At 35.7% G+C, this 26,024-nt stretch overlaps 1 protein-coding gene across 11 annotated transcripts in view; it reads right to left on the reverse strand.

Annotated features, from left to right (window-relative positions):
- Positions 1 to 3,670: 3,670 nt before the first annotated feature.
- TAFA5 (TAFA chemokine like family member 5) overlaps positions 3,671 to 26,024 on the reverse strand; it is a 406,890-nt gene continuing 384,536 nt past the window's right edge. For 2 of the 11 annotated variants that reach the window (XR_008448192.1, XR_008448196.1), the window contains 2 exons: positions 8,557 to 8,649; positions 3,671 to 7,252 (listed from right to left, as the gene is read on the reverse strand). Coding sequence is in view for 1 of the 11 variants with exons in the window: in XM_054056431.1 (XP_053912406.1) it covers positions 7,244 to 7,252 (9 nt within the window). In the remaining 10 variants the exon portion in view is untranslated. The remainder of the gene's footprint in view (positions 7,253 to 8,556; positions 8,650 to 26,024) is intronic. The other 9 variants (XR_008448191.1, XR_008448194.1, XR_008448195.1 and 6 more) reach the window with 7 other exon arrangements.

Genomic DNA, 26,024 nt, shown 5'->3' on the forward strand with positions numbered 1-26,024 from the left:
GAGGAAGTTATGGAGACATTTACCATCATCAGCAACAATTCCAGTATTACACCTCTTAAAGGAAATTGAGGCAAAAACACTGTGCCTCTTTGCTGCATTTTAGTTTAGTAGGCATGGTGGTGTTGGGCTGACAGTTGGACTGGATGATCGTAGAGGTCTTTTCCAACCTTAATGATTCTATGATTTTCTTTAATATTATTTTTCAAAATAATTATTGAAAAGTCCTACCTTTCAGAATTCTAGTGATCTCTCACATGTTCCTTCTCTCACTTTTTTGCTACCTGAGAAGATAGTGAATGCTACTGCATTGACTTTGTGTTACTGTTTTCTGCCTACAAATCGGTTGAGTAAGAACAATACATAATTTCTAAAGTAAGAATAACGTCCTTAAATGTGCACATACCCCTGTACTTTCAGTTTTCTCTTGACTGTTTGGACAGTCAGCTGACTAATCCATCTACCAAGCTTCTGTTTTCAAGGGCTTAAATAGCCTTTTTTTTCCTGCTACAAAGTTCAATTGTTGTGAGGCAAAGCTTTCTACTCTTCCCTCATTTGTCCTGATGTCTCTGTGTAGTGAGAAGTACCTCTAACATGGTCATGTGCAGCCTTTATCCTCTGCAGAGTGGACTCATTTTAATATTCAAATGAATATTAAACACATTACTGTATGGAATTCTAAGTGCTGCTGAGTGCATTATATTGCATATTCTATCATTGTAACAGTTTGAGTAAAAATGAAATAACAATTAGCTTGAATGGCATTACAGTCATTTGTGATTTTTCTTGTTTTTGTGGGAGTCGGTTTCCTGTGCAAAGCAAGGTCGTTGTTATTTACTCAGCTAGAAATCCTGCCCTTCCAGAGTTCACCCTCATTTGGTTTGCTTTGTGAGGGCTGGAAGTTACATTATCACTGTCACATTGCTCTGAAACTTCTGGGAAGAAACAAATCTGTCTGTGGTGGAAAACAAGTGCTACATGGCTTCATTGAGGAAGAATTATGACTTATGCCAAATCAAACATAATTTCTTTAATCCTCAAAATATTTTTAAATTGTTTGCTAATAGCATTTCCATCAGGCTAATATCTAGTAAAGCTGTAGCCTCTGTTGCATTTCTGCTCTGAAGGCTGCTCACGCACATGTGTATAGAAGTGACTGGAGAGTGTGGACCAAAGTGGTGCCCACCTGTTTTCATCTATTCACGGGGAAATGATCTGCTTATACACAAGTAAATATACTACCCTACATACATGAGTAAATATATTACCCTTGCATTTGCATTAGTCACTGTGATGGGAAGGCCCTCTTTACTGCCACTGGGGCTTTGTGAGATCCTGCTTTCTGCAATGTTTTTGTACATTCAAAACTGGCTCTTTTTGCTATTGCTAACCATCTGCTACCAACTGCACGAGTCAGTGAGTAATTCTGCATGGCAGCTGAAGTTAACATTTCCTGTCACAGTCTCTGCCTTTGGTGGCTGAGATGTATTGTTATGCCTGCATAAGAACCCCTCCTAACCCCTTTTCTGTCTCATTGGCTGTATAGGAACATACATAGGCTTCTGTCTCATTGGCTGCATAGAAACATATAGGCTTCTTCCTATGCAGTGGAGGAAGACAAACACTTGCTTATGGTGATTTAAACTATTGTTTGAGGTAGTGCTCAGGCTCCTTAGCTGATCTAAATTGCTCTCTGCCCACACTTACATTGTTCCTTTGAGCATGTTAGACTCTATACTCCTACCATGGACACCTTCGAAGTTTCTCCTACTAAACTTTTTCATGATTGCTCTGAATTTCTTTACAGACTTTTTCTTTTGTTCCCTTTATTACATTTTTTTGCCATTCACTTTTTTTTTACTTGTTTTCTATAATCAACCTCTTTTTTTTAATTTTTGCTTTCCTTTGCATGTTACTTAATAATATCCTTAGGAAAGTTGCTTTTTGATTACATGCTAATCAGCTTTGCACAGGATCAGTGCAGCAGAGTAGAGCGGTTTAGCATTGCTTTCACTAGACTAATATTGCCGACATCAAACCAAGAAAATTGTGGTCATGGTCTGTCCAAGCCAGCTGTGGAGGACATCAGTGCTACCAGCACCTTGTGCCTTGTGACTGTAAATATGTATCTTAGGGGTCCTCCAGTGGTTTGCCTGAGCTCTGGAGAGGAATAGCTAACATAAGTTTATCATACGAAATCAGCGACTTGACCTAGACACTGAGCAGCTTGAAAACACCATTAACATCAGTCTCAAGTGCAGAATGACAGAAATCTTTCCCTTTTTTCACAGATGTCATAAAGTTCTACACAGCTGAAGCCATAATAGTTTTGCTGGAGTGAGAAAAGATGAATTGAAACTTCTGATTTTCAGTTGTTTTTTTTTTTTTATTTTGTTGCCCGTTTTGTCTCTGTAGATGTTCATATGCCTCCCATATCTTCACTAACCTGTGTAATTTACTGATACTAACGAACCATGCAATTTCAGTGTTTGCATTTCATTCATTCAGTCAAAAGCAGTACAGGAACTTGTGTCGATCCACCCACAGAATGGCTCATTATTAGTCACTATCTATTCTGGCTTATTTTAATATACTTACACTTTTCTCCTATTTTCTACTTTATTTTTAATTGGTGACAGAATTACCTTTTACTTATTACTCATGGGCCTCCAATTTTAATGTGATTTACATCTCAAATGAAGAAAACCATATTATCAGTAAAATTTTCATCTTTGCAGTTAAAATATTTGCTTTTTTATTTCCCTGTTTCAAATTTTACTCCTTTTGGCTACCTTAGCATTTATTAAATACTAAAAGGAACTTATTAAATACTAAATACTTGGAGATTAAAAATCTTTATTTTACTTTGGTGTCGTTTTTTTTTTTCCTTCAGTTTCCTTCTTGGTTTCCTTTCTTTATTTAAGCCCCGACATGAAATCAGGTATAGAATATTGTGTTTTCTGTCCATCCCTACTTACCGAAGACTAGTCTGAGATACATTGCTTCAATGTAGCATCAATTCTGTGATGTGTAGGAAAAAAAAACAGAAGAAAGAATTAAAAAAAAATAATTATTTAGTGGTAACTTTTGTAACTATGTAAGGCAAAAATATACATAGACTGCATTCTTTAAGGGTGTGAAGCACACACCAAGCAATAACTGAAAGAACAGAAGAGACTTAACTCTTGGGAGGAGTAAGATAATATTTTGCCACCTGAAGAACTCAGTAATTTTAAAAAGATTCCAATTAAGGCATGGTATCAACCAAGTGGAAACACATGACTGATCTGGTTTAACATTTTCCACATTCCATTGACATAAATTCTATTTGGAGGGTGAAAAACACCTCAGTCAACCTGTTCTTCATCTTTTGTTGTTACAAATATATATGTTATTCTTAATAAAAATCATAAAAACAGGTTTAAGATCAAAAGTCTTCTCTAATTTTTATGGAGAAAGTGCATATGTGTATGTTTATGTAATGAAAGAATTTTTTTCTCGATGAACAAATGTTCCAATTATTTTTTCCCTTTTTTTCTTTCTCTTTTTTTTTTTTTTTGTTTCCTATGGCTTCTTATGTCCACATCTAGTAGCCTGTCCCTTTTTCTTTCAATAGTTCAGTGGCCCATGCAGTCAGTGCTGTGATTTTCCTGTCAACCAATCAATTTCCCACACTCAAGTACAGCCATTCCTTGCAGCCATACAGGGTCTTCAGGCACAGTGTTGAATTCTTTACTTTCTTTTGGAAAACCTAATTAGTACTCACAATTGTGATGAATGGGCTATATTAGATATTAAGTGCCCAGGTTAAAAATTTATGCAATAGCATGTGGGTACAGTTGCAGTAAATAAGTGAATGATTGACGATACCGCATTACATGTGTAAAACGTGAGCTACTGCAGAGAAGAATTTAATTGGGAAAAAAAAAGCATAATTATAAAATTGGTCAATGATGTGTCATACTGATTGCTATAGTGTGTTAGTATTTGCTTCATTCAATATCCCAGATGTTTAAAGCAGTAATTACATCTGTTTTTGCCTGGGCTAACAGAAAACAGAGCTTTTTTTTTTTAAAAAAAAATGTTTAAAGGATTTCTGCATTCTAGAGGTTGTTTTTATTAGTCTGTTATGTGTTTTTCTGTATTCTTCTGTTCCCTTTCAAGTCTGTTTTGAAAAAGTTACTTGTTTGCAAGCTGAGAAATGAAGGATATTTAATAGCATTCAAATAAGACATTCCCCTCTGTGCTTAAAATTTTGCTTTGCAAGAGGCAAATAGAATTCTTTCAGAAACAAACAAAACTTTTTTATGTAACTTCGTTTTGAAAAATCAGAATTTCACAATATTCTGAAAACATATTGTTCCTGAGAGAGAGAAACATTTCACCACTTCTCTTAGAGTAGTAATTCACAGTGACAGAGGCAGTCAGTATATTTTGTTTGTTTGAAACTGTACATTTTGAGGAAGGAGGGAAAAGTACAAAACACATTTTAAGTGCCTCGAGGTGTCTGTTGTACACAGGGGACTCAGCAACTAGAATTAGTCTCTGATAAATAATCAGAACACTTTGTCTTTGAAATTTTTGTACAGAGTAGACTTTGTAACACATGTTCAACCTTTTGTTGAGCATCTAAAGCACTCAGGAAACAAAGACATAAGCTTGCATATTCAGAACTGATTGGACGATATGACTTTAGAGATAAGAGATTTCAGATGTCCATTCTTAGATCGTCTACTGGGATCTGGTTTCCAGAAAATAAATGACTTTAATCTGACCTATAACTGAGCATAACAGAAAGAAGGTACCCAAGATCTGAAAAGGGAAGGGTAAAACTTCAAAATACAATCCTTGCCCTCAATTTCCCATTACACCATTAAGTCTTCCTCTCTGTGCCCCCAGCTTACTTACAAATTCCTTTGGTGATGTCATGCTCAGGGAACAAAAGTCTCACTTATAAAAGGTTTTTCTTTATTTTTCATAATTTAGTTGAACCAACACAAAACTGAATACTGCAAAGCAACAAAAACGATGTAACATCTTTAATTGTTCTGTGTTTACTAAATAAGGCGACTACACTCCCTTTAAAGTAAATCAAAACAGAGAGTTGGTAGAGTGAGGGATCTGGCTCTTGAGGTCTACACATACAGTAAATGTATTTACCATCATTTATTGCATGACATATTAAACCTGACATTGGTCATTTATAGTGCAGTCAGTCCATAACACTTTTTAAGTGGCTGGGCTTTAATTGCTACTTTGATACTGGTCAAACTCCTAAGATTAAATAAGAATTTTGAATATATTTATTTTACGTGAAGACGAAATTATCTATAGTTCATGTTTCCTGCAACTTCTGCATTAAATAAGCCTCAGTATTAGAGCAGGCTTTACAAAAATGTCTTTAATCAACTTTTCATTTTTGTACTTTTCATCTATGGTCAGTTGAACAATCTCTATATATTTTCTTTAGTAGAATAGAACTAGCATAACACTAAAAGTTAATTGGAGTATTAGGTAGTATACTTGAAACCATAGTACATTTGCCAGGAAGAAATTAAGCTCCCTTGTTGATTGCATCATACGAATATGTACTAAACTTATGTACCACAAGGTACAGTAAAAGGGAACAAGGTTTTGTTTGTTTCTCTGTTTTATCATAATTTCCCCCTCATCTATGCTGTCTTTGCTAAATTTTCACTAATTAATAATGCCGCAAAAGTGGGTTTTCTAAGAATGAGGTAAAACACTGAAAATGGGATCAAGAGATAGGCTTCAAACTGACCTTTATGTAAAAGTTGGGGGAGAGAAAGAGAGAGAACTAGAAAGAAAGAAAGGAAGGAAGAAAGAGAGAAAGAAAGAAAAACGAACCTTGCTATGAAGAGCAATGAGTAAAATATTTTACAGTCTATTTTTATCAGTACATAAAGACAAAAAATAAAAATAAAATGAAAATAAAAAAAAATGCCTTCCAACAGTGCAATGGTTGAATGCATTTATGTAATATAAACAACATTATTCTTTGCTTTTTCTACACAGTCCTCTCTGGTCATGCTTTACATCCAGAATGTCCCAATGGAAGAAAGCAAACGACACCAGTCACTTCAGAGACAACTGAAGTAATAAAACACAACTTAACTCTGAACCACTTGTCATGACTGTCAGAGTTATCACGTTAATTGTTAAATAGGATTTTCTACAAATATACAACATATAAAAACTGTTAAATATATAACTTTAGGCTTTTCAAAATACATTTAATGATCTCTTTCAAACAAGTGTTACTTTTGTTTTCTTTTTAATTTGCTTTCTGGTGCTAAATGGTGTATCAGATGAGACATAGGCCACAGATGACCAAACATGCTCTTTGCAAATACTGTATTATCCAACTTTAACTATCAAAAATGGAACTGTAGAAGAGGCATGTTTAACTGGTTAAAACTGAAAATGATTTTAGTACGAGAAAGTCAATCTAAGTACAGAGGAATAAAGGTGCCGTGTAGACAGTTTGTGTTCTTTTTTGTCCAAGATTTTCAAACACGCGTCATTTTCTCTCAGTGCTCCATTATGTTCTCTTGAACATGGCATTTCAAGAGCAGGTCTCTGAGTTAGTTTTTACTGCAGCTTTCCATAAGCACTTCTGCTGGACAACAACATCCCAGCTTTGTGAAAGCTGGAATCATGTCTTTGTGGAAACCTCCTACAATTTAATGACATTACTCTGTTAACAGTAAGATTGTGTCCACTTTAAAATAGATTTTGCTCTTTGGTCTATTGTATATACTGAAAGTATAAGAAAATAAAAGCAATTCAGACAGTTTAGGGCACAAGAAGAGTTTCTCTTTTGCACCTCAGTGTCCTCCCATAGGCAAAACAGTCTTCTCTAAGGCTGATTGGGATGATACTCTTCATTGTTGCAGACTCTTGAGATTAAAACATGTAGGTAACAGCAAGTCCAGCAGTGGTGTATAACGTAGATGGAACGTTAACCATGAACTTTTTTGTATTGCTAATGCCCAAGCATATCTCTTTTTCTATATTCCTTAGTCCAATGATCCTTAGTATGGTAGAACAAACTTTAGCTCATAATGTTGAGGAATTATGCTGTCATTCATGAGATACAGAGAAATAGACAGTTGAGTTGATGACATATAACGGATGATGATCCACAGCAGTGAAACTTGACTAAGTTAAGTAGCTCACACAGAGCCTAAACCACTCCTATGAGGATTCTGTGTTGCTGCATTTGTCAGGAGACCTGTAAATCAATAAGAACAAATTAGTCAGTATCTTAATTTACAGTCCTGGTTATGTTTGCTGTTCATTATTTTAAAATATGCTGTATTAAGATTTTTCAAGGAGACAGTTAATGAATATAGAAGATATTTATTTTACACAGCATTTTCTCTGAGAAACAACACATGAAAAAAACTCTTTATTTTTATTACCCCCCACTTTAATCATTATATTTAATAAAGTCAGGAATATAATGATAATTTACAATAACTTCAGTGCCATCTGAATTTTACCAAGCTCCATGCACATTCTTTTGCTTCTTTTTCATAAAAATATCACAGAATATTCTTTTACCTGCATTACAGTTACATATAACAATATCTAATACACATGGCAATTAAGATGACTATTAATTTTTATATATAGAACATGATGAAAAATGGAAATGAAAGCCATGACAATTTATTAAAAATCCAAGCATGTTTATACTAGAGGTTTTTCTGCCTTTAAGCTTCCAATGAGCACTAGAGTGCACCTAATTTAATCAATACTGCCCTCTAGTGATGCTACTACAAGTGCAAATTAATGTAAGTAATGTTTATTAATAGTCAATCAGAAAATTGTTTTAGCTACACAGTAGAAAAAATACAAAAGAATTCAAATGGGCATAAGACTGCCTGATGAACCTGTTTAAAAGAAAATGGAATGGAAGCAGTGATTTGAAAAAGAAACGGAACTAAAGTTCACACTATTAAAGAAAACAAGAGAACGGAAGACAGCACAAGAACAAATAAGAAAATAATAACTGATTTATACAACAAGGAGCCAGCTACTCGTGCTCACCCAAAATATCACTGTAGAAATGGTTTCAAAATTATACAGATACCGTACAAGACAAATGTTTTGTGGTGTATTAAGCAAGCATGATTGTTGTAAAATGCTGTTTGAATGTTCAAGCACAATCTTCTGCTTTGGCAATGTTCTCTCTCCAAATAGTCAGAGATATTATTACTGATGGAAATACCATGCATAACTCCAGAAAAGACTGAATAGTGAGTGTGAAAGAGCAAAACAAATAAGAAAATTCAATTCACTTTGTTCAGCCATGTATTAAATTTAGAGGTTTTGACCTAACCCTCAGAGCAGTAAATGAAAGAAATACCTGCCTCCAAATCAATTTAGTGACAGCTTGAAACATATGGATCTCTCTATATATGTATGTATAAAGATAGATAGATAGATAGATAGATAGATAGATAGATAGATAGATGAACACTTTCTTTTTACGGCACAAAGTGTCATATATTTCTGCTTTTGTCCTCTCACCTTTTCCAGGAAAAAACACCCCAGAAATCTTGCAAACAGCCTTTCCTTTTCGGACTAGTGATCAGATCTCCAAACCACATGGCCTCAGACAGGCTGAAGGCAAAAAACCTGGTTGATTATTGTGGTATATTCCCCTTTTTAAATATACATTCAGCAAGATAAATTTTAAAGATTTTCTTCTATTAACTGTTCTATTTCCCCTGTATACTCTTTCTTGAGGTTTATGCTATGCCCCCTATTTTTCTTCCTGTTAGAAAATAACACAATTTTAAATAATACTTCTTAGGCAGCAAGATACAATGCAAAAGACTTATGGTATATTAGGTCTGAAATTAAACTGCTATTGTGTTAAGAATTAGGCTGACTTTGCTTCATCTTTCCTGAATTAGAGTGCAATGGCCTAAAGCTAAAAGTGACAGTGTAAACAGGTGTTTTCATATGTGCTTCTCTACCATATTGGTCCCAGGATGGAGAGAGAATTCAGGCATAACTACATTCATTTGCAGATGCGTTGTTTTGTCATTTCACAGATATGAAAGCTTTCTTCCTGATTTGCTATCTCTGTCTCTACTTTGCACATCTCTGCTGCTTGAGTATCATATCAACACTTTAAAAGAAGGAGAGAAGAGGGGAGACAATTATGCATCTTAAAAATGCTGAGCACAGAAAGTAGGTTTGAAATAAAGTGATGACAGGAAGAGGAACAGATTAGAGAACAGGAGGTGGATTTACAGCTTTGGACAATGACAGGAGAAAATGGAATGAGAAGGGAAAAAATAGGCATAGGTTAGCCAGGGAAGTTTAAACATCATTTATTAATGAAGGCATGAAAAAGAAGTAAGATAGGTAATAGGAACAACAGATAAAAACGAGGGAGAGAGAGAGCATGAGGAGTCTAGATAGAGGAAGGGAATGCAAACCTACCCTCTCACCTCCTGTTTTTTCCGCTTTCAATTCTCATCACAGGTAAATTAATCACTCCTTAGAAAACCAGACAGATCAAGCAAGACAAAAGAGGGGCTTCCAAAATGACCATTAAAAGGACTTGTTTACTATTTATACTTGTAGTTCAAATAATGCAAAATACCACAGCCCTGATAGGCAAGTTTAATGGAAAATGGCTGTCTTGATGACTGTTTGGCAGCAATTTTCAGAATATTAGTTAGGTCAATAAATTGCAATGAAAACTGTAAATTCAATAACTATATACACAAAACTGCTTTAAAGCTTGGGAAAGGTGTGTTGGTGCTGTTTTATTCCCTTTTTCCCCCTTCAGTTAGGAAATTCACACCAGTATCAAATTCAAGAAAGACTGGGTACCAATCAAGTAGAACATGATTTTCTTTTCTGCCATCTCTACACAGGACTCATGTCAGTTCTAGGCGCCATCGCAAAAGTCTGTTTGTCACTGACTTCAATGAAGTTATGTTTTTTCACAAGTGCTCCAGACACCAGGTTCTGCTTCCTTCTGATGGAGTTGTTCTGGTTGTAAGTTTGGAGAACTCTTTAGCTTGTTCAACTTTGTGTGGGCATCTAGTACCAGAGATTTAAGTATCACTGTATGTTATCTGACTCTTTATATGACGGAAGCCCAAGCTCCTGTGTGCTCCATTGAAATCTGTTCATGAGGAAAAATAGTTTTCTTGACTGCATATTAATAGATAATCCAAAGTATAAGAAACAATACATTTCATATGACCATATATATCTTCTCATAGTTCTTGGATGGCCTCAATATGCCCCAGGAATATTTGCCTTATAAGGGCAATTATAACACAGTCCACTTAATTTGTCTTACTCTGGAGGAAGCAGAATAAGGGACAGTGTATCTCCAACTGTGCCCTAATGACACATAAAATAATACATTGTTTCATTACTATGGCCAAATACTAAGGAAATATGTTATGCACCATCTCAAGTCACCTTAAGAAGACGGGAACATGTGGAGCATTGCTAATTTACACAGGCTTTCCGCCAAAAGAAACCCATCCAAAACCCTCTGTGTTTGTTTCCACGTAGTATCTAGGATTGAATTTAGTGACAAAATGTTTGAATTTCTCATCACAAACCAGAATATTGAGCCAGACTCACTGGTACTTGCAAATATTTTCAAAATCAGGACTCTGTTTCAAGCATATCCGGTCTGATCTTTTATTTTAAATGAAATTCACATAAATACCAACAATTCCATGTCAAGCTGGTAAAGCTTTAGCAGTTCCATCTAGTTCTCACTCTGTATTTTTAGAATAGCAATGGAAGTCCAAGCAAACCAAAGACAGTAGCCAGGTGCTTTTACATGACTGTGTTGAAGTTATACTGGCATTCTGTGATGACATTTTATATCATGTTTCCAGCACTGCTTTCTGAAAATTTTGTGGATGCCTACAAAGCAATTAGTCATATTAAAGAGGTTTCAGTGTTACCTAACAGCTGAACTACTTGCTTAAGATGTTTATTTTACATTTTCAACTACAGTCTGAAAAATGCCTCTTTGAGTTTTAGAATTCTACATAACACTCATCTGTGTAAATGGCTTTTGTTTTGGACTTGGTTTTTTTTGAGTTTTTAGTGGGCTTTTTTTTTTTTGTAATATTACATGAAAAAACCCTCAGCAATCCAACCCCCCCCCCACCACCACCACCACCACCATTCTGCACAAACATAATTCACAGAGATGGATGTAGGTTTGGCCAGTCTCTGTCTCACAGATCTACTCATAATGGAAACAGTCCCAAACTTTTTACCAACTGACTGCAAGTAAATAAACAGCACGTCTTTCCCCTCTGCTTCTGCAGGTGTCTGTTCTAGGTCCCTGAATAGCTAAGCATGTACAATGCAGAAAGATATGAAAGCATTAAGACACTCAAGCAAAACCTTACACTGCCTTGTAAGATACCACATGCTTTACAGGAATAAAAATGTAAATTTCTGGTAGTGATCCAAGCAGTAGCAACAACCTGCTGCATTTATGAGAACTCCCATAGTCCCTCCTGAAAATTTATTGTTTTCCTTCCTTCCTCTTTCTTTCTCCATGCTGTTCATATGTGCAAATTGAACTGTTTGGTCTTCAGAAAAAGACAAGTTAATGCAACTTTGAAGTGTTTACAGCTATCAGGAGTAAGAAAACAAAGCATGGAAGCTGTGCCAGCCACGGGAAGGACATCTTCAGAGTTCAAACTGTAATACCTCCAAAACTAGGAATACCAAGACTGGTCAAATGGAGTGACTGTGCTTGTGGGTTAATGTTTATAAAAAGCAGTCTAGCATATTAGGTAGTGTATATGAAGGCAAGCTTTCCTGTGTTGCACTTGCAACAAAGCAGCATTCATGAGTTACAGACAACAGAATCCCAACTATTAGCCACTTTCTAGGTGAACATGACTAACGTCCTGTTTTTATTTCTCACTTCTACTACTCAAGTCAGACAGAGAAAAGCAGTATTTATTTCAGCTCCAAGACTCTTTGCAAATGAGACTTTTTCCCCAATAATAATTATTATAATATCAATAATTTGTCCAGAATTAAAACAAAATAGTGTCATTTCCCCTTAAATAACACTTCGACTCTTATTGTCTCAACTTCCCCTGACCATCTACCAGGACTATCATCTTATTATTAATTTTCTTTTCTGTTAAAATCCTGTTTGACTCATATTACCTTTTTTGAACTTACAAGATCTTAGAATGTGCTGGGTCAGATCATACACCACTTCCTTCCACTGAATTACTCATTACTTCATAAGCTGTACTAGTGAAGGCTGCAGGACTGTTTTTATAATTAGATAATCCTTACAACGAGTGAAAATATTAGAATCACATGTTGTAACTCAGATGAAATATATTTGACCCTGGCTCATGTAGGGGACCTGTGCTTAAGAGCCCAGGCTTAGGCATATGTAACAATGCAAACTTGCTTTGCAGCATCCGAGCATATGCTGAGGAAAAGCAATGGAAGTGGCAGAAGTGACAGCAGTAAGAAAACCTGTGCTCAGAACATTCAAAGCCCTTGAGCACAAAGGTGATCACGGGGCATTTCTGGCTAGAGTGTCGTTTATAGCTATAGTGGATAACAGAAGATTCAGGCAGGTCTCATTCTGCCCCCCCCAAGTCTAAAGCAAGCTCCTTGAAGCAATGTGGATCGAAACAGGGATTGATGAACAAGATCACACATCTTATAAGGTGTAACAATGCAAAACAGTGTGTTTTCATCTCTCACATGCCAGTTAAAAACCAAATACACTTAAAATAACTCCAGCTAAAGATCTTGAACAAGTAACCCAATTGTATCTCATTTCTTTTTGCTCTTTTAAAACGGTTGGAGGTGTGCATCTATATTAACAGCAGATAAAACAGAAAGATTTGTAACTGGCATGGAATTGTAGACTTGAAAAATGACTAATTTTCTACCTCCATTTTATTCTTCAAATAAAAGCAACTGCAATATTAGCACAATTGAGGGGCTTTCCTCAGGGTACAGGAAAAGATAATCTGAATGTATCATTCCTGAGACTTTAAGGTAGGAGACAGGTTTATATTGAATCATCAAGGCATCTAAGAAATTATTTTTATTTAAATGCAGTAACTTAATGATACAAATTCTGAATAGTCACACCTATATACCTATAGTGAAACCACACTATTAATAGACTAACAAATTCGAACAAAGACATAAACTTAACCACATTTAACTTGTTTGTTAAAAATGCCTTAAATATTTCTGTGTCAATACAAATCTATTAAATATAATGATCTTCCATAAAGTTATCTTGTATTACCACAACAGAATATCTCATGAAGTAGGTGATTTGAGTTTAATTTAAAGTTTAAAAACTGGTGTTGCCTATAGTTAAAGTTTGCTAGTCTACTTAATGGAAAAAAAGAAAAAAAACCTAACAACCCACATCAGCCAGTACTGAAGTCCAGAGAAAAATCTATATTGTTACTTTATGATCTCTAACTAGAGGAGAAGAATGTTCGGGGCATCTGTGAGCAACATCTGATTGACAGGCAGCTGATCTGGAGCAAGGTTAGTCTCACACTCACAATAAGTGATTTCCTAAGACATTTTGTGAAAATAGTTAAACTTAAATGAATAATACACCAAAAAAAGGCAACATGCTTTGAAATGGAATATGTAAGATAAGTCATCCATTGAAACTGGTAATGCTCACTTACAAAGCACAATCTTTAAATGGGAAGTTCAACTGCTAGTGAAGGAAACGAATAGTCAGTGCTCACCAGTGAGATACTAGGTCTGCTTTATGTATTCCATCTCACAATTTATTGCTTAAGAAAGTAGTCATATTTTGCATCAGCAGTACAGCAGATGACTTTTAACAAGCATTTATAAATATGCTAAGTATGGGAATGAAATGCCAGTATTTAACTACTCTGCTTAGCCTTTGTCAGATTCTTGAGGAGAAAGGAGTAAGTGAACAACAGAGGGGAGCTGGAGTAAAGATGGAATGTACGTCTGTAACTAAGGTAAGAAGAACGCAGGAGGGTTTTCACTCTCTCACAGGCCTGTCTAAAAACAAAAGCAAGAACATATATAGTATTCTTCTGCAGAAACAACATACATCTACTGCAAACACAGAAAAGTAAACGTAGTCTTCGACCAAGTCAAATGTATGTGGACACACAAATAGAAGAAAGGCCACCACTGCTCTTGGTCTTTATTCCCACTGCAAAGAAGACAACATTTTCTAAAGGTAAAATTTTCTAAACCAGACTTGTTAGACAGTCCCTTAATACATACATGCAAAACAACACAAGCGTGCATCAGCATAAATTAGTTCAGATTTTTAAACTTTAGTTCAATGCAAAATCAAAAATTCCCAGCCTAACAGATTGTTATATCCTTGTAAACAGGTTTATGAGATTTAGTTCCTAGCCACAAAGAAGCACTATAAAATGTGAAAAATCTCTCCCTGAAACACCTCATCACAGAAACAGTGAGGTTCTTCAGCAAAGTGAAATGTATATTCCTCAAAAAGTCAATGTTCCTGTCTTGTAGTAGATTAAAACCAAGGATTTTAGAGATCCTTCAATCCATCATTCAACCATAAACATTCTGAAAGGACAGTGGAAAATGTAGTGACTTAACAACGTATTTTCTTCAAGATCTGAGGAGGATATTTCTTAACAGGTAAGGGGAAAACTGACAGGAGTAGAGGATTTGTATACAGCAATATATGTTCATCCTCTGTTTAATGACAACATATCCATACACCTTTCAGGTTTTCAAGTCCTCTTCTACTTCCTTTCAGGAAATACTTAATGTCTGTTTTGTGATACAATCCCAACTAAAATATGCTTTTGTATATCTATGCTCATCTGCCAGTTTTGAATTTCAAATGACTACGACTATTTTTAATCAGTTGGTGGCAAAGCAGACACTTAAATACATTACGCTGTGTAGCATTCTGATTAACAGTGCAAATGTATTTAAACCTAAAACAAACTACAGATGTATACAATGCAGTAGTTCAAAAAACCATCAGTGTGTCACTGTCTATTGGAGGCAAAGTGCTCTGTACACTGTGCAGCATATTGGATCTAAAATCTTTGGCAAGATCACCGTCACTCTCCCTAGTCTGTTTCTGTGATGATTTGGCAAACCGTGCTGTGGTGATCAGATTTTTGCAGTAGAATGAAAACAAACAACAAAAGAAGAAAAATAAACTGTGGCAAATGTCAAGAAATCTTCTATAATTAACAATACATTCTACATACATAAAAGACAAAGTTATATGAAAACAGTTGCAATACAACTTTTGGAGAGCAGAAGAGGAAGTGGATTTGACCTTCTGATACACAAAGATATCAGTCTTGGAAAATCTTATCACCTTATTTACTTTCATGTGCCTCTCATAGAAGTTGGGTGAACCTCCTACTTTGTAGTAACCTCTATCAATCAGATTTTAGCCCAGTGTTTCTTCCTTGACAGTCCTTCAATTCCCCATTATAACAGTTTCCTTGGGTCAAATTCAGAGATTACGTGACCTAAATGTAGATATCTATATGTGATGTATAAGTGTGATCTCAGTTAGGGTCAATTCTGCCTAAAAGAGTTCAACTCCGCCTAAAAAAGATGCTTAGTGCCTCTGGGATGTCCTTGGGCATCTCCTCTGACCTCCAGAAGCTGCTTCAAAAAGCCCTGTGTCACACATTTGTACTCCTGGACCACCTAGGCTGCCCCGGACATAGAAGTTCAGGGAACTGAATTCTGCCCTTATTCTCTTTCTTTCAAGCTGAAGAACAGCTCTTGATTGTGACTCAGTTGGCCTCATTTGGTCATGAGTGACCCGACAGACCCTAGTGTACCTCCACATGTATCACTGCTCAAACCACATTCCTGTGATTGAGCATTTACTCTGGGTTGAATCATGCAGATGGCAGGGAAAAGGAATAAGATACCAATCCTGCGATCAGTCCTCGTGTCTAAGAAGGAAGTAATCATGGTTCAGATACTTCAGGCTGTGAGACAGACCATGAAACACTTGTGTAGGTTCACCCTTAAGAGACAAATATCATTGGGATCACACCATCCTAGAAATTTGGGAGGATAGGATCACAGATGTCTAAGCACATGTCATTACAAGTGTTATGGGAGCTGTCAATTTGTTTCTTAGAAACATTTATCTGGCCCTTGTTATCTTTCTGGCTTGTTTCTACATTATAAGTTTGACAAATAGCAACATCAGACCCTGAGAATACTTTAAAAATGACTGAGCTATTTAAGATAGACTTCTAGGTTAAATCAGATTAAACTGCAGTTTTCCATCCCTCACTTGTTCTAAACATTTAAATGTGGTATGGGCATTGTTGGTTCATAAAAGAGCTATTCAGATGAAATTCGATGAGCCTAAGAAGCAAACAGGCTTCAGATGAAGACAGGGATCAAGTTATAGTATCGACAGTGTCAGTAGTGAATCCAGTGTGGTTGATCACACAGTATCTGTGCTGTTCATCATAGTACCATTTCTGAGTTCATAATCTAATGCAACAAGCCAACACTCGGAATCGCTAACAGGAAACTTGCTTTTTAACATAATATTTATACTTCAGGAGTTTATTCTTTCCATTATGGTAAGATTTTTACTGCTGAGAATTCACAGGTTTCTTTTTTCTTGTCATAGATTTTTCTGAGATTTGAAAAAAATGTACAAGAGATTTGAAAGCCTTCAGCTGCTGGCAGTATCAAGCCCTTGGTTCCTTAGAGCTGTCTGCCTTTGTGAGGGGGAGGTTCTCAAGACAGAAGGAAGAGATATCACTGTGTTTTAGCAGTTACATGAAAGTACATCAGAGTTAAGGGGATAGGTCCTAAAATATTAACTATAGTCCAGATGGTCTGCGTGGGTGAAACTTGAGAATGTTTTATGAGAAATCACACAAAACTCAGATGCTATAGAAACAAGAGACAAAACAGAAAAAAAAGTAAAATGTATTACTGACTCTGCCAGACATGCTAGGCAACATTTCATAAATATCAGATGGAAGAAGTCATGATCAATCTTTCTTCTGAGGTCAGGGATTATATGCCATATAGAACAAGACTGCACAAATGACATCATATGGTTTGATTTCCCTGTCAGATAGGAGTCGTATATTCTCCTCAGAATAGGCCCTGGCTCAGCCTATGAGTTTCTTGGAGATGTCATTGTATCAGAGTTAATTAACAAGGAATAGTTTGTGTTTCTCTGACACTGGCCCCTTTCCTCTAATTAAACAGAAACAGAAAAAAAAAGAAGAGTTTTATGTATTTATTTAGTTATTTTTTAAGTAGGAAAGGAAATCTGCTCTGTGTAGGAGACAATGTGGGTGTGTTCCAGAGATTCTGTAAGATTCACAGGGACCACTGTGCGAACGACAACATAGGCAGTAAAGTGCTATTGCAAGACAGCCCTGTAAGGTACAATCATAAAATTTGCCCCAGCAGTCACATCTATTTGTAAGGCTTAGCTGCAGATCCTCTCTACACACAATAATTAACTCTATTCATAAAATGTTTTATCATTGCTACACTTGATATGTACAAGAACATGTAAAAACTATTTTGAAAAATTTTAAGAAAAAATGGTATTTCAAAAAGTTAAATTTTCACTTTGAAAGTGAAAAAAAAATATTTTGCATCCTAGGAGTAGTACTGTGTAATAAGAGATGTTCTTAGGAGTATATACTATTAATTCTGACATTTGTTTCTTAAATAATTAGCATGACTTGTTAGAAGAACGAACTGGGATGTCTTTCAGTATCACAGTGTTATCTGTGCTGCCCTGAAACTATATAATACTTCTATCTGGAAGCTAAAAACCTGGTCTCTAATAACTATCCATTGACCTTTGGGCATCTGAAAGCCTAATGTAGGATTTTGTTAGTCAAGGATGTTTTTTAGGGAAAAACAGACATTTTGAGTTACCAATACAGTTTTTTCGACTCATACTGCAACTATGTACACATAACTTGATTATCTTATTTATGTGCCTCCAGTTAGAATACATGGATCAATATCAAATGCTTTAAAAATCTGTAGACTAAAAATCTTTGAGAAAAATGTAGAATTGCTTTTATCATGCAAATGAAATGAAACCTTACATTTTGGAAGGACCTTTGTCTCTCCATTGATGACTAAAAGCTACTGCTTTCTGAAGTAATTTAACTACCAAATACCTTATATAAAGGAATGAATCTGGATGTCACTAATATTTTTTTACATTTATTTTATAAAATATGTCCCTTGTTGGGTTTTATTTGCTTGTTTGTTTGTTTTAATAAACAACTGCATGCTATGCAACTTCAAAAGATAAGATGATGTTTTCATCCTCCTAGAGAAAAATATTTCAAGCTAAGATATTAATAGGAAAACAGCTGCTTTTCTAATTAGTACATTTGATGCTTAGCTTCTTTTCATTACAGCACAGACAGGGGACACTTTGATCTCGACATTTCAATCAGTGTTAAGTAGCTTTAAGCCCTAATAATTTAAAAATAAGACAATCATAAAATAAAATGCATACCTAAAAACTGATTTGATCAATACATCATATTATAACACATCAGTAGGAATAAAACACTTCATAATTGCTACTGATATGCCATAAAACTATGTCATAATGAAAATGAGAAAAAATGTGATGCAGTTAAATGTTTCTTTCAGATTGCAAAATTAAAAATATAGAAATAATGCAATGCCAAAAAGACGGCAAAATTCCAAGTTTCAATAAATAAGATCGTTTGTCAATTTAACATTTAAGTATGGAGATTCTCAAAATATTCCTGAATTTGCACCCTTTCCTTTTAAAAAACTCTGTACCATCACACTGACTAAAAGGCAGAGGTAAAAAAGGTTCACTTTTTTACAATATATGCACTGCCAAGTCTTTGAACCTGCTCTGATAAACTGTGCTTAACCTATGGTACTTGTTCATACAGACTTTCAAAATGCAGAACAGCTTTATCAAAGGGTAATAGAAGAACTTTTCACCGTAATTTTCTATTTGAATGTGTACTTATGTTGATATTTGATTATGCTAGTGTTCTTCTATAAATAGGAGAGTATCTGCATATTCCACCAACAAGCTCTGTTCCTGGGAATTTTTGTTCAAAACTGGCACTGCGTTAAGTCAGAGCTCTGACATCTGGAATGCTTTGGTCTGCATCCAGATGAAAAAAAGAAAAAATACATACTTGCCTGAGGTCATCTTTCTCAAAGATGGACCAGACACTGATGGCCAAGCATATAGAAACTCCAATTGAACACTTTGCCATCAAAATTAATTAACAGGGTGACTTGAAAATGATTCTATCATTCCTAGCAATGACACTGCTCTACTCACTGATGAGATATACAGTTGTCCGATAGGCCAAAATCACACAAACAGCACTACAATTTGCAAAAAAAGGATAGGGATAATAAGAAGACATAATTCAGCAGATACAGATTCAGATCTGTAATAATGTCAACATAATGATAGATATATTTTGATTTAAGCCTCATACATAGTCTGATTTGAAATTAGCACCAAGCTTCATCAAAACCTGTCAACTGCTATTTGCTCTGCTAATTTGAGACATTCATGTATTTAAATATTAGTGTAGGTTTGGGTTTTTTCTCCTGTAGTCCCGCACATTCTGCTGAGACCATTATAACTGGATTATTTCCAAGACACCTCTGTGAGGGATATTCTGCTCATAGAAAATACAACATATAGTGTCCTAAAGTGAAAAGTGCAACAGAACATTTCTGTCTGACAAGTTTGTGAATTAGGGGAAAGAAGTATTTCAATCTCAAGTTAAGAAAGAGAAATTGAACTCCTGCTAAGTCCTTAAGCCTTGCAATGTGACAAATAATTAAAATGAATGCTCCTTGGTCCTTTTCCCCAATAAATGTAATTATTGACTTCATTAAAATTCAGCTGTTCAAAAAAAAAATGATTTATAACTGATCAAGTGCATGAACAAAGGCTGTGGGTCTCGCACTGCAATTCCCATTGAAAACAAGGCATATGATCTGATGTAATACCTAAAACATTACTTAACAGCCATACTTCACCTTAAGCATATTTCACAGCTAACAGCTATAAACTGAAAAAAAGTTATTCACTAGGATTCTGAAGAAGAAATAAGGCATAGAGTTCTGTAACACTTTAAATCATAGAAAGAGATATGGGGACTAAGAAGATATTTAGGTGCTGTATTTGGAAGTGGTAGGGCAGTTAGCACAGACAGTTATTAATTCTTTTTTTTAGGATCTCTTCAAAATAATATCATCTGTGCTAGACTGCAGAATCATGTTCTCCCTCCTCCTTGCAACGTCACTGGCTGCACAGCGGCACATCTATAACAAGAAAGGTTTAGTGTTTGTTCTCCCTTACCTTAACTCTAGACTAGAGACAAAGTAGATTTCAATTCCTACACTGAAAAGATAATAGAACACTAGTTTCTTGCCCCATCAGTAACCAATTTTAATTAAGCCTAACTATTAAGCCTAAGGGTTCAATTCATTAACCTCAACATGTCACGTGCAGGTGTCTTAATCGTACTGAATGCTGATGGACCTGAACAGGTTCCAGTGATCACGGACATCTTCCTAATTTTCTCCACCAGGAACTGCAGCTCTTAGTAGTGAAACAGGGAGGCAACTGTGGGAACTACCTCACACAGGAATATAGCCACTTCCTTGGAGAGAATCAGTCTGGTACACCTTCTGCCTTACATGTACTATGTGAAAATATGTCTGCAGAGCAGAATACCTGACTTCCGATAAATTGATTTGATAGAAGTTTGGACAGCCCCAAATCCCAAAGATTCCTAGAACTATTAGTTCCCAGCCAGTTAACCTGCAAAACGACATTCAGGTTTCTGAGGGATTGGGCTCTGTCTTTGAATCATTGTCTCTGCGGTATTGTTACAAAAAAGGGTGGCAGGTGCATTCTTCTCCTGCTCTGTTTTTTGAGGAAAATACATTTGGATTCAGTGTTTGTGCAGTGTTTGTGCAGAAGTCCGGAGTACCAGGATCAGCCTGAGTTCAGCCTTAAATAAGGGAACATGCACTTAGTGGATACCAAACACACTTAACTACAAGAGGGCACTAAACTGCTCAGCTTTGCCGCGGTAGCCACACCCCTGGCTGTGTACAGAAGTAAAATGATACGTCTGTAAGCAACTTTACCAGGAAAAATAGGTTGTTTATAAAATTACAAGTACCAAACATACTAGGCAGGATATTTGTTGAATGGTGTCTTGGATTTAAGCATCATCAATAAAACGGGGACAATATAAGCTCAAATACATTGCACTAGAGGATGCAAGTAAAGCATGGTTCTCTTTAAAAAAGCCAATTTCCCAGTGTGCTTCAATAATCTGTTTCCATTAACATTTGTTAAATACTTCACTTGACCTCACTGTTAGAAAGCACTCATCTTTGCACCAATCTTTGGTATTATTAGGCAAGAATTACAAAAAGGAACTCGGAGTGTATAAAGCTGAATGGATTCCTGAGTCTAAATTGCTTTTGAAAACAATCCTGAATATGTTGAATGCTATAGCATAGATATTTACTCAGTAAATATCACTCCAGTGCCTTTCAGTGTCAATATGATATGATAAAAGCAGCCTCACAAGATTCAAGAGGAATGTCTACTCTAGGAGAAAGGAATGCTGACAGGTTTTGCATCACCATTCTCCAATCTCACCTTCCACGTTGTCTCTGACGAACTTCTCCACAAAAGATGTTTCTCAACAGGAATGAATTCAGAAGACCTGGTTTTATGTTCTTAATAAAGTTAACTGTATTTGGAATTGCTGTAGCACACAGAGAGCAGAAATCTACAAAGTAATTTTGCAGATGGTTTTCACAAAGTTATGCTGTAGGCATGCAGGACTGACTGGAATGACTAAGGTAAGACCTGCTCTCAAAGAGCTCAACCAGATGCTCTCAACAAGCTCTACAAGATGTTCTGGAAACACTATGATGTAACAAAAAAATAACAGAAACTCATGACTGTGTCTCTGAGGAACACATTTATGACCCACTAAAGCATACCTTGTCTTATTGGTAGTATGATCCTGATATATCTTAGATTTAAGAATAATAGCATAAAATAATTTTTGTAGCATTTGTTCCATATTACCTATAGTCGTGAAAAATACGTATTTGAAAGTACAAGAGAAAGGGACTGTAAAAAGGGATGTCGGCAATTTCTTATGGCAATATCATTCTGTCCTTTGAAAAAAATCACATTTTAAAACTCCTCCAGCATTTATTTCTTTCCCTTGGACTGGGTGTAGCATGTACACTACCCTTCTTTTTTTTTACAACATGATTTTTAAACTGCTCAGAATAGCATGGGTGTGTGCTACTCCTGCATGATACCTGCAGGCTGACTCACGTCTCAGCTCCATACACAAAGAGACAGAAATGGATGCTTTTTATCACATCTTACCTGTAACAAACACAGAAGAGAGTGTCCTCTCCATCTCTTTTGCCATAAGCCAAAATGGGCTGTATTGCACAAAAGGAGGCAAGTATCGTTCTGTCCTGTACTGCCGCCTGATGTAAAGTACCGCCTGCCTGTGGTGCATCTCAGACATGTGAGAGGGAGCTCATACGTGGCACAGCAGTTCTTAAAACACCTTCCAGCTTCAAAATCTTCCCCTGACACTGAGGCCCATCTCACATTACAACACAGTCAATTCCCGATTTATCTCCCAATTTATTTCTGAAGCTGATTTGGGGACAGTAGTGCCCACCAGTTTAATGCCCATGAAGTGAAGGAAAGCTTCATATCCAGTAGGTCAGACAGGAGGTGACTGAGAGACAATCTGTGATCCTGAAAAGCATCTTCACTTCAGTCACTGCATCAGCACATAGCAACTTCATAGCCTTGTTTTGATCCTGGCTAAGTAAATGGAAATCATGTAACTCATGAAAAATTAAAGGTATAAAAGGTGCATGAATGTCTGGCCACTAAGAGAAGCTTTAAAAAAACCTTAAAAAGGAAAAAAAGCCCAAACCTAAAATCTATTCTCCTGCCTATAGACCTCTTCCTCCTATTTTCTGAGTCACATCCATTCATTTAGTTTCCTTTTGGGAGGAAGGAAGGTGAAATTCATCACATTTCTGCTGTGGGTCAGCAGCCTCCAAGGGCCGTATACGTACTAAAAATTTCTCTATGATTTTGAACAGCAGTTCTTCCATGACAAGATTGTTTTTAGCATTCATGTTGTATGAAACAAACAAAAAAAATCAAAAAAAACCCCTGAGTTTTGTTGTGAAATTTCATTTGCTTGCATATCTTATTTAATAAAAAATGAATGTAAAAGCATTCCATATGCATGTCTATTTTGCTAGCGGGAGCTGTGGCTGTGCTAGTATCAGAAACAAAGAACAGTCCAAAGAATCATGACACATGTATTAAGAAAAAATCCGCCATACTGGCATAGCTGCTTAATGGTAAAGGCTGCATACCACTTTGCAGAGATCATTTATTTTCTCTTTTGTGACTTTCATGAATTGCAAGTGTTTGACCACACCTTCTGATTACAGGGAGATACCAAGTAGAACTCAAATATCTGTAAGTGCATGTAGACTGCCTTTGGCAAAGGGAATCCTTTTCCATCTTCCTCACACATACACTTGTCACGATTACCATCTGCAGACTGAAATTTAACTGGAATGAGGGACAAAATGAGAAGTGGAATGGTAGGCTGTCCTGTGTTTCAGAAAAGATTGAAAAATTTTTTGTTTCGAGGTGAAATCTTGCTGCACTCTTCAAGTTAAAGCCTAAGTCCCTTAACATATGGGCTCTAAATGTGTACTAAAAAATAATAAAAAAAAGCATTCAATTCTACTAATAAGCTCAGGGCATCAGGAGTTCTTCCCAAATCTAGTACTCAGCAGAGTCACAAGTCCTCCGCTCAGCTATTGACCTGCCATCAACCCTTTGCCTCACTGCAGTGTTTGGCTGTTCAGACAAAGGTACAGGAAAGGAAAGATCCCTGATGGTCATCAGAATAGCTACAGCCTAATTTACTTACATCTAATGAAAAAAATAAGCCATACCTTCAGTTGCAGGCAGAAGAAAATGAGATGCCATTACAGCACCCAGAGAAAATGTAGTAGCCCACTGATTCTTGAATCAGTGGGGAGTTGCATTCTGTGTTTACTACTAGTGTCTGAAGATCTTGGTTGTATATGTGGGTGAGGAAGGTGCTGTACAAAAGTCTTTTTACTTGCTATACACCACAGGATCTAGGCCTGCAACACCTTCTACAGATAGCAGACTATATACAATTTTGACATCACTGATAATCATGACAGTGACGTAAGGAAATGTCTGTATAAAAAGTTTTATATACCTAAAATTCTTAGCAGCCACAAACAATGACTACAGAGCCTTTTATCAATAAAGTTGATTGAAAATTTAGGACAAATGTGTCACAAAGATTCCTTTTTAATCCCGCTTTCTTTTACAAAAGACATTAATTTTATGAAATAACCTTTCCAAATCATCTTCCTATACAGTGTCTTTTCCAAATTTCAGTGTTATCTAAACTTAATTTTGTTTTCTTGGACAAGCACCATCATCATTGATTCTTATTTTTTATGACAGAATTAAAAAAAAAACTGTTTTGAGTAATATGTGTAGAGGAAGTAGATGACTGCCATTCCTAGTGATGGTATCACCAGTACGTTGTTCAGACACTGTGGACAACACTTAGGAAGCTTACAGCCTATTTCCATTGAATTGTGTACTCTTGACCTAAACAGAGAACATCAGTTTCCAATTGAAAGACAGAACTCTTGAACTTCCTAAAATATTAGGACTATAAATACACACATGTCATTCAAGTTTGAGTGCAAAAAAAAATTATTTCCATTGAATCATTTACTTGGTGTGCCTGATAGGTTAAGAAAACATTCAAAATTATGAAAAAAATTCTAATGTAACTGTCTTCACAAATCTACACACCATTAGCATATAATCAATTTTTTTTATGTACATCAGTTGATTTCATCTCTCTTCATCCTTTCTGTCTTATGCTTTGTCACACAAGTGGAACAGTGAGATAAATCAACCATTTATTTGGTTTATTACATAAATCTCACAGCAATAAAATGGAATTGATCACATAAAGAAGTTTTTCTTGAGATGCTGTAAATTAATCATGCAAGATGATACTGTACCTCCTCAAGGGAAATATATTTTAACAGATCTTTTCCGAACATTTTCCTCTGTTAATATACTTGTAAATGTTGTGAGTATTCTTTTTTCCTAAGATAATTAAACAATTATTTTTCACTAGTGTCATGTGTTGCAAAATAAATCAAGAAAATCTCTTCATTACTTAGAAAAGCTTACAACAAAATCATTGCAAAACTTAAAATAAATGTATGAATATTTCTTCAGCAAGAATTTATGAATTCCAAATCTTTTTTCAAATCAAAATAGATGACAGTGCAAGAATACCCATAAAAATGGAAAGCCATACTGTATGTAGCATGTAACATTATCCTGAGATAAGTTTTAAAGCACTGGAAATTGAGTTAGGCAACCCATCCTTTGCACCTAACTGGTACTGTACGTAATGTAGTATTTTACTATATTTTTACTAAGTTTGTCCAACATCTACTGATTTTTGCGAATCATGACAATTCTGTTCTAGGACAGTTACCACTCTCCAAAAAATCTGAAGCAAAGTGTGAATATGTTTGTACTAGTCCTCACAGTGGATATGAATATTAACAAAAATAGTGATCTAAGTGATAGGGTGAAAACATAAAACATGCTTATGAGACAAATTGGTAACAGTATGGAAAATAACACTGAACTTTGTTACATACGGTAAACACTGACAGTAGCACACAAACACTAGATTTGTATAGGGTCCTGTAATAAAAACATTTTCTTTATATTTACACAATGTAATTTGGTTAACTGTTACTGCGTGGAAATCAAATCAGAT

Source organism: Cuculus canorus, chromosome 1, assembly GCF_017976375.1.
Source record: "Cuculus canorus isolate bCucCan1 chromosome 1, bCucCan1.pri, whole genome shotgun sequence".
NCBI lineage: Eukaryota > Metazoa > Chordata > Aves > Cuculiformes > Cuculidae > Cuculus > Cuculus canorus.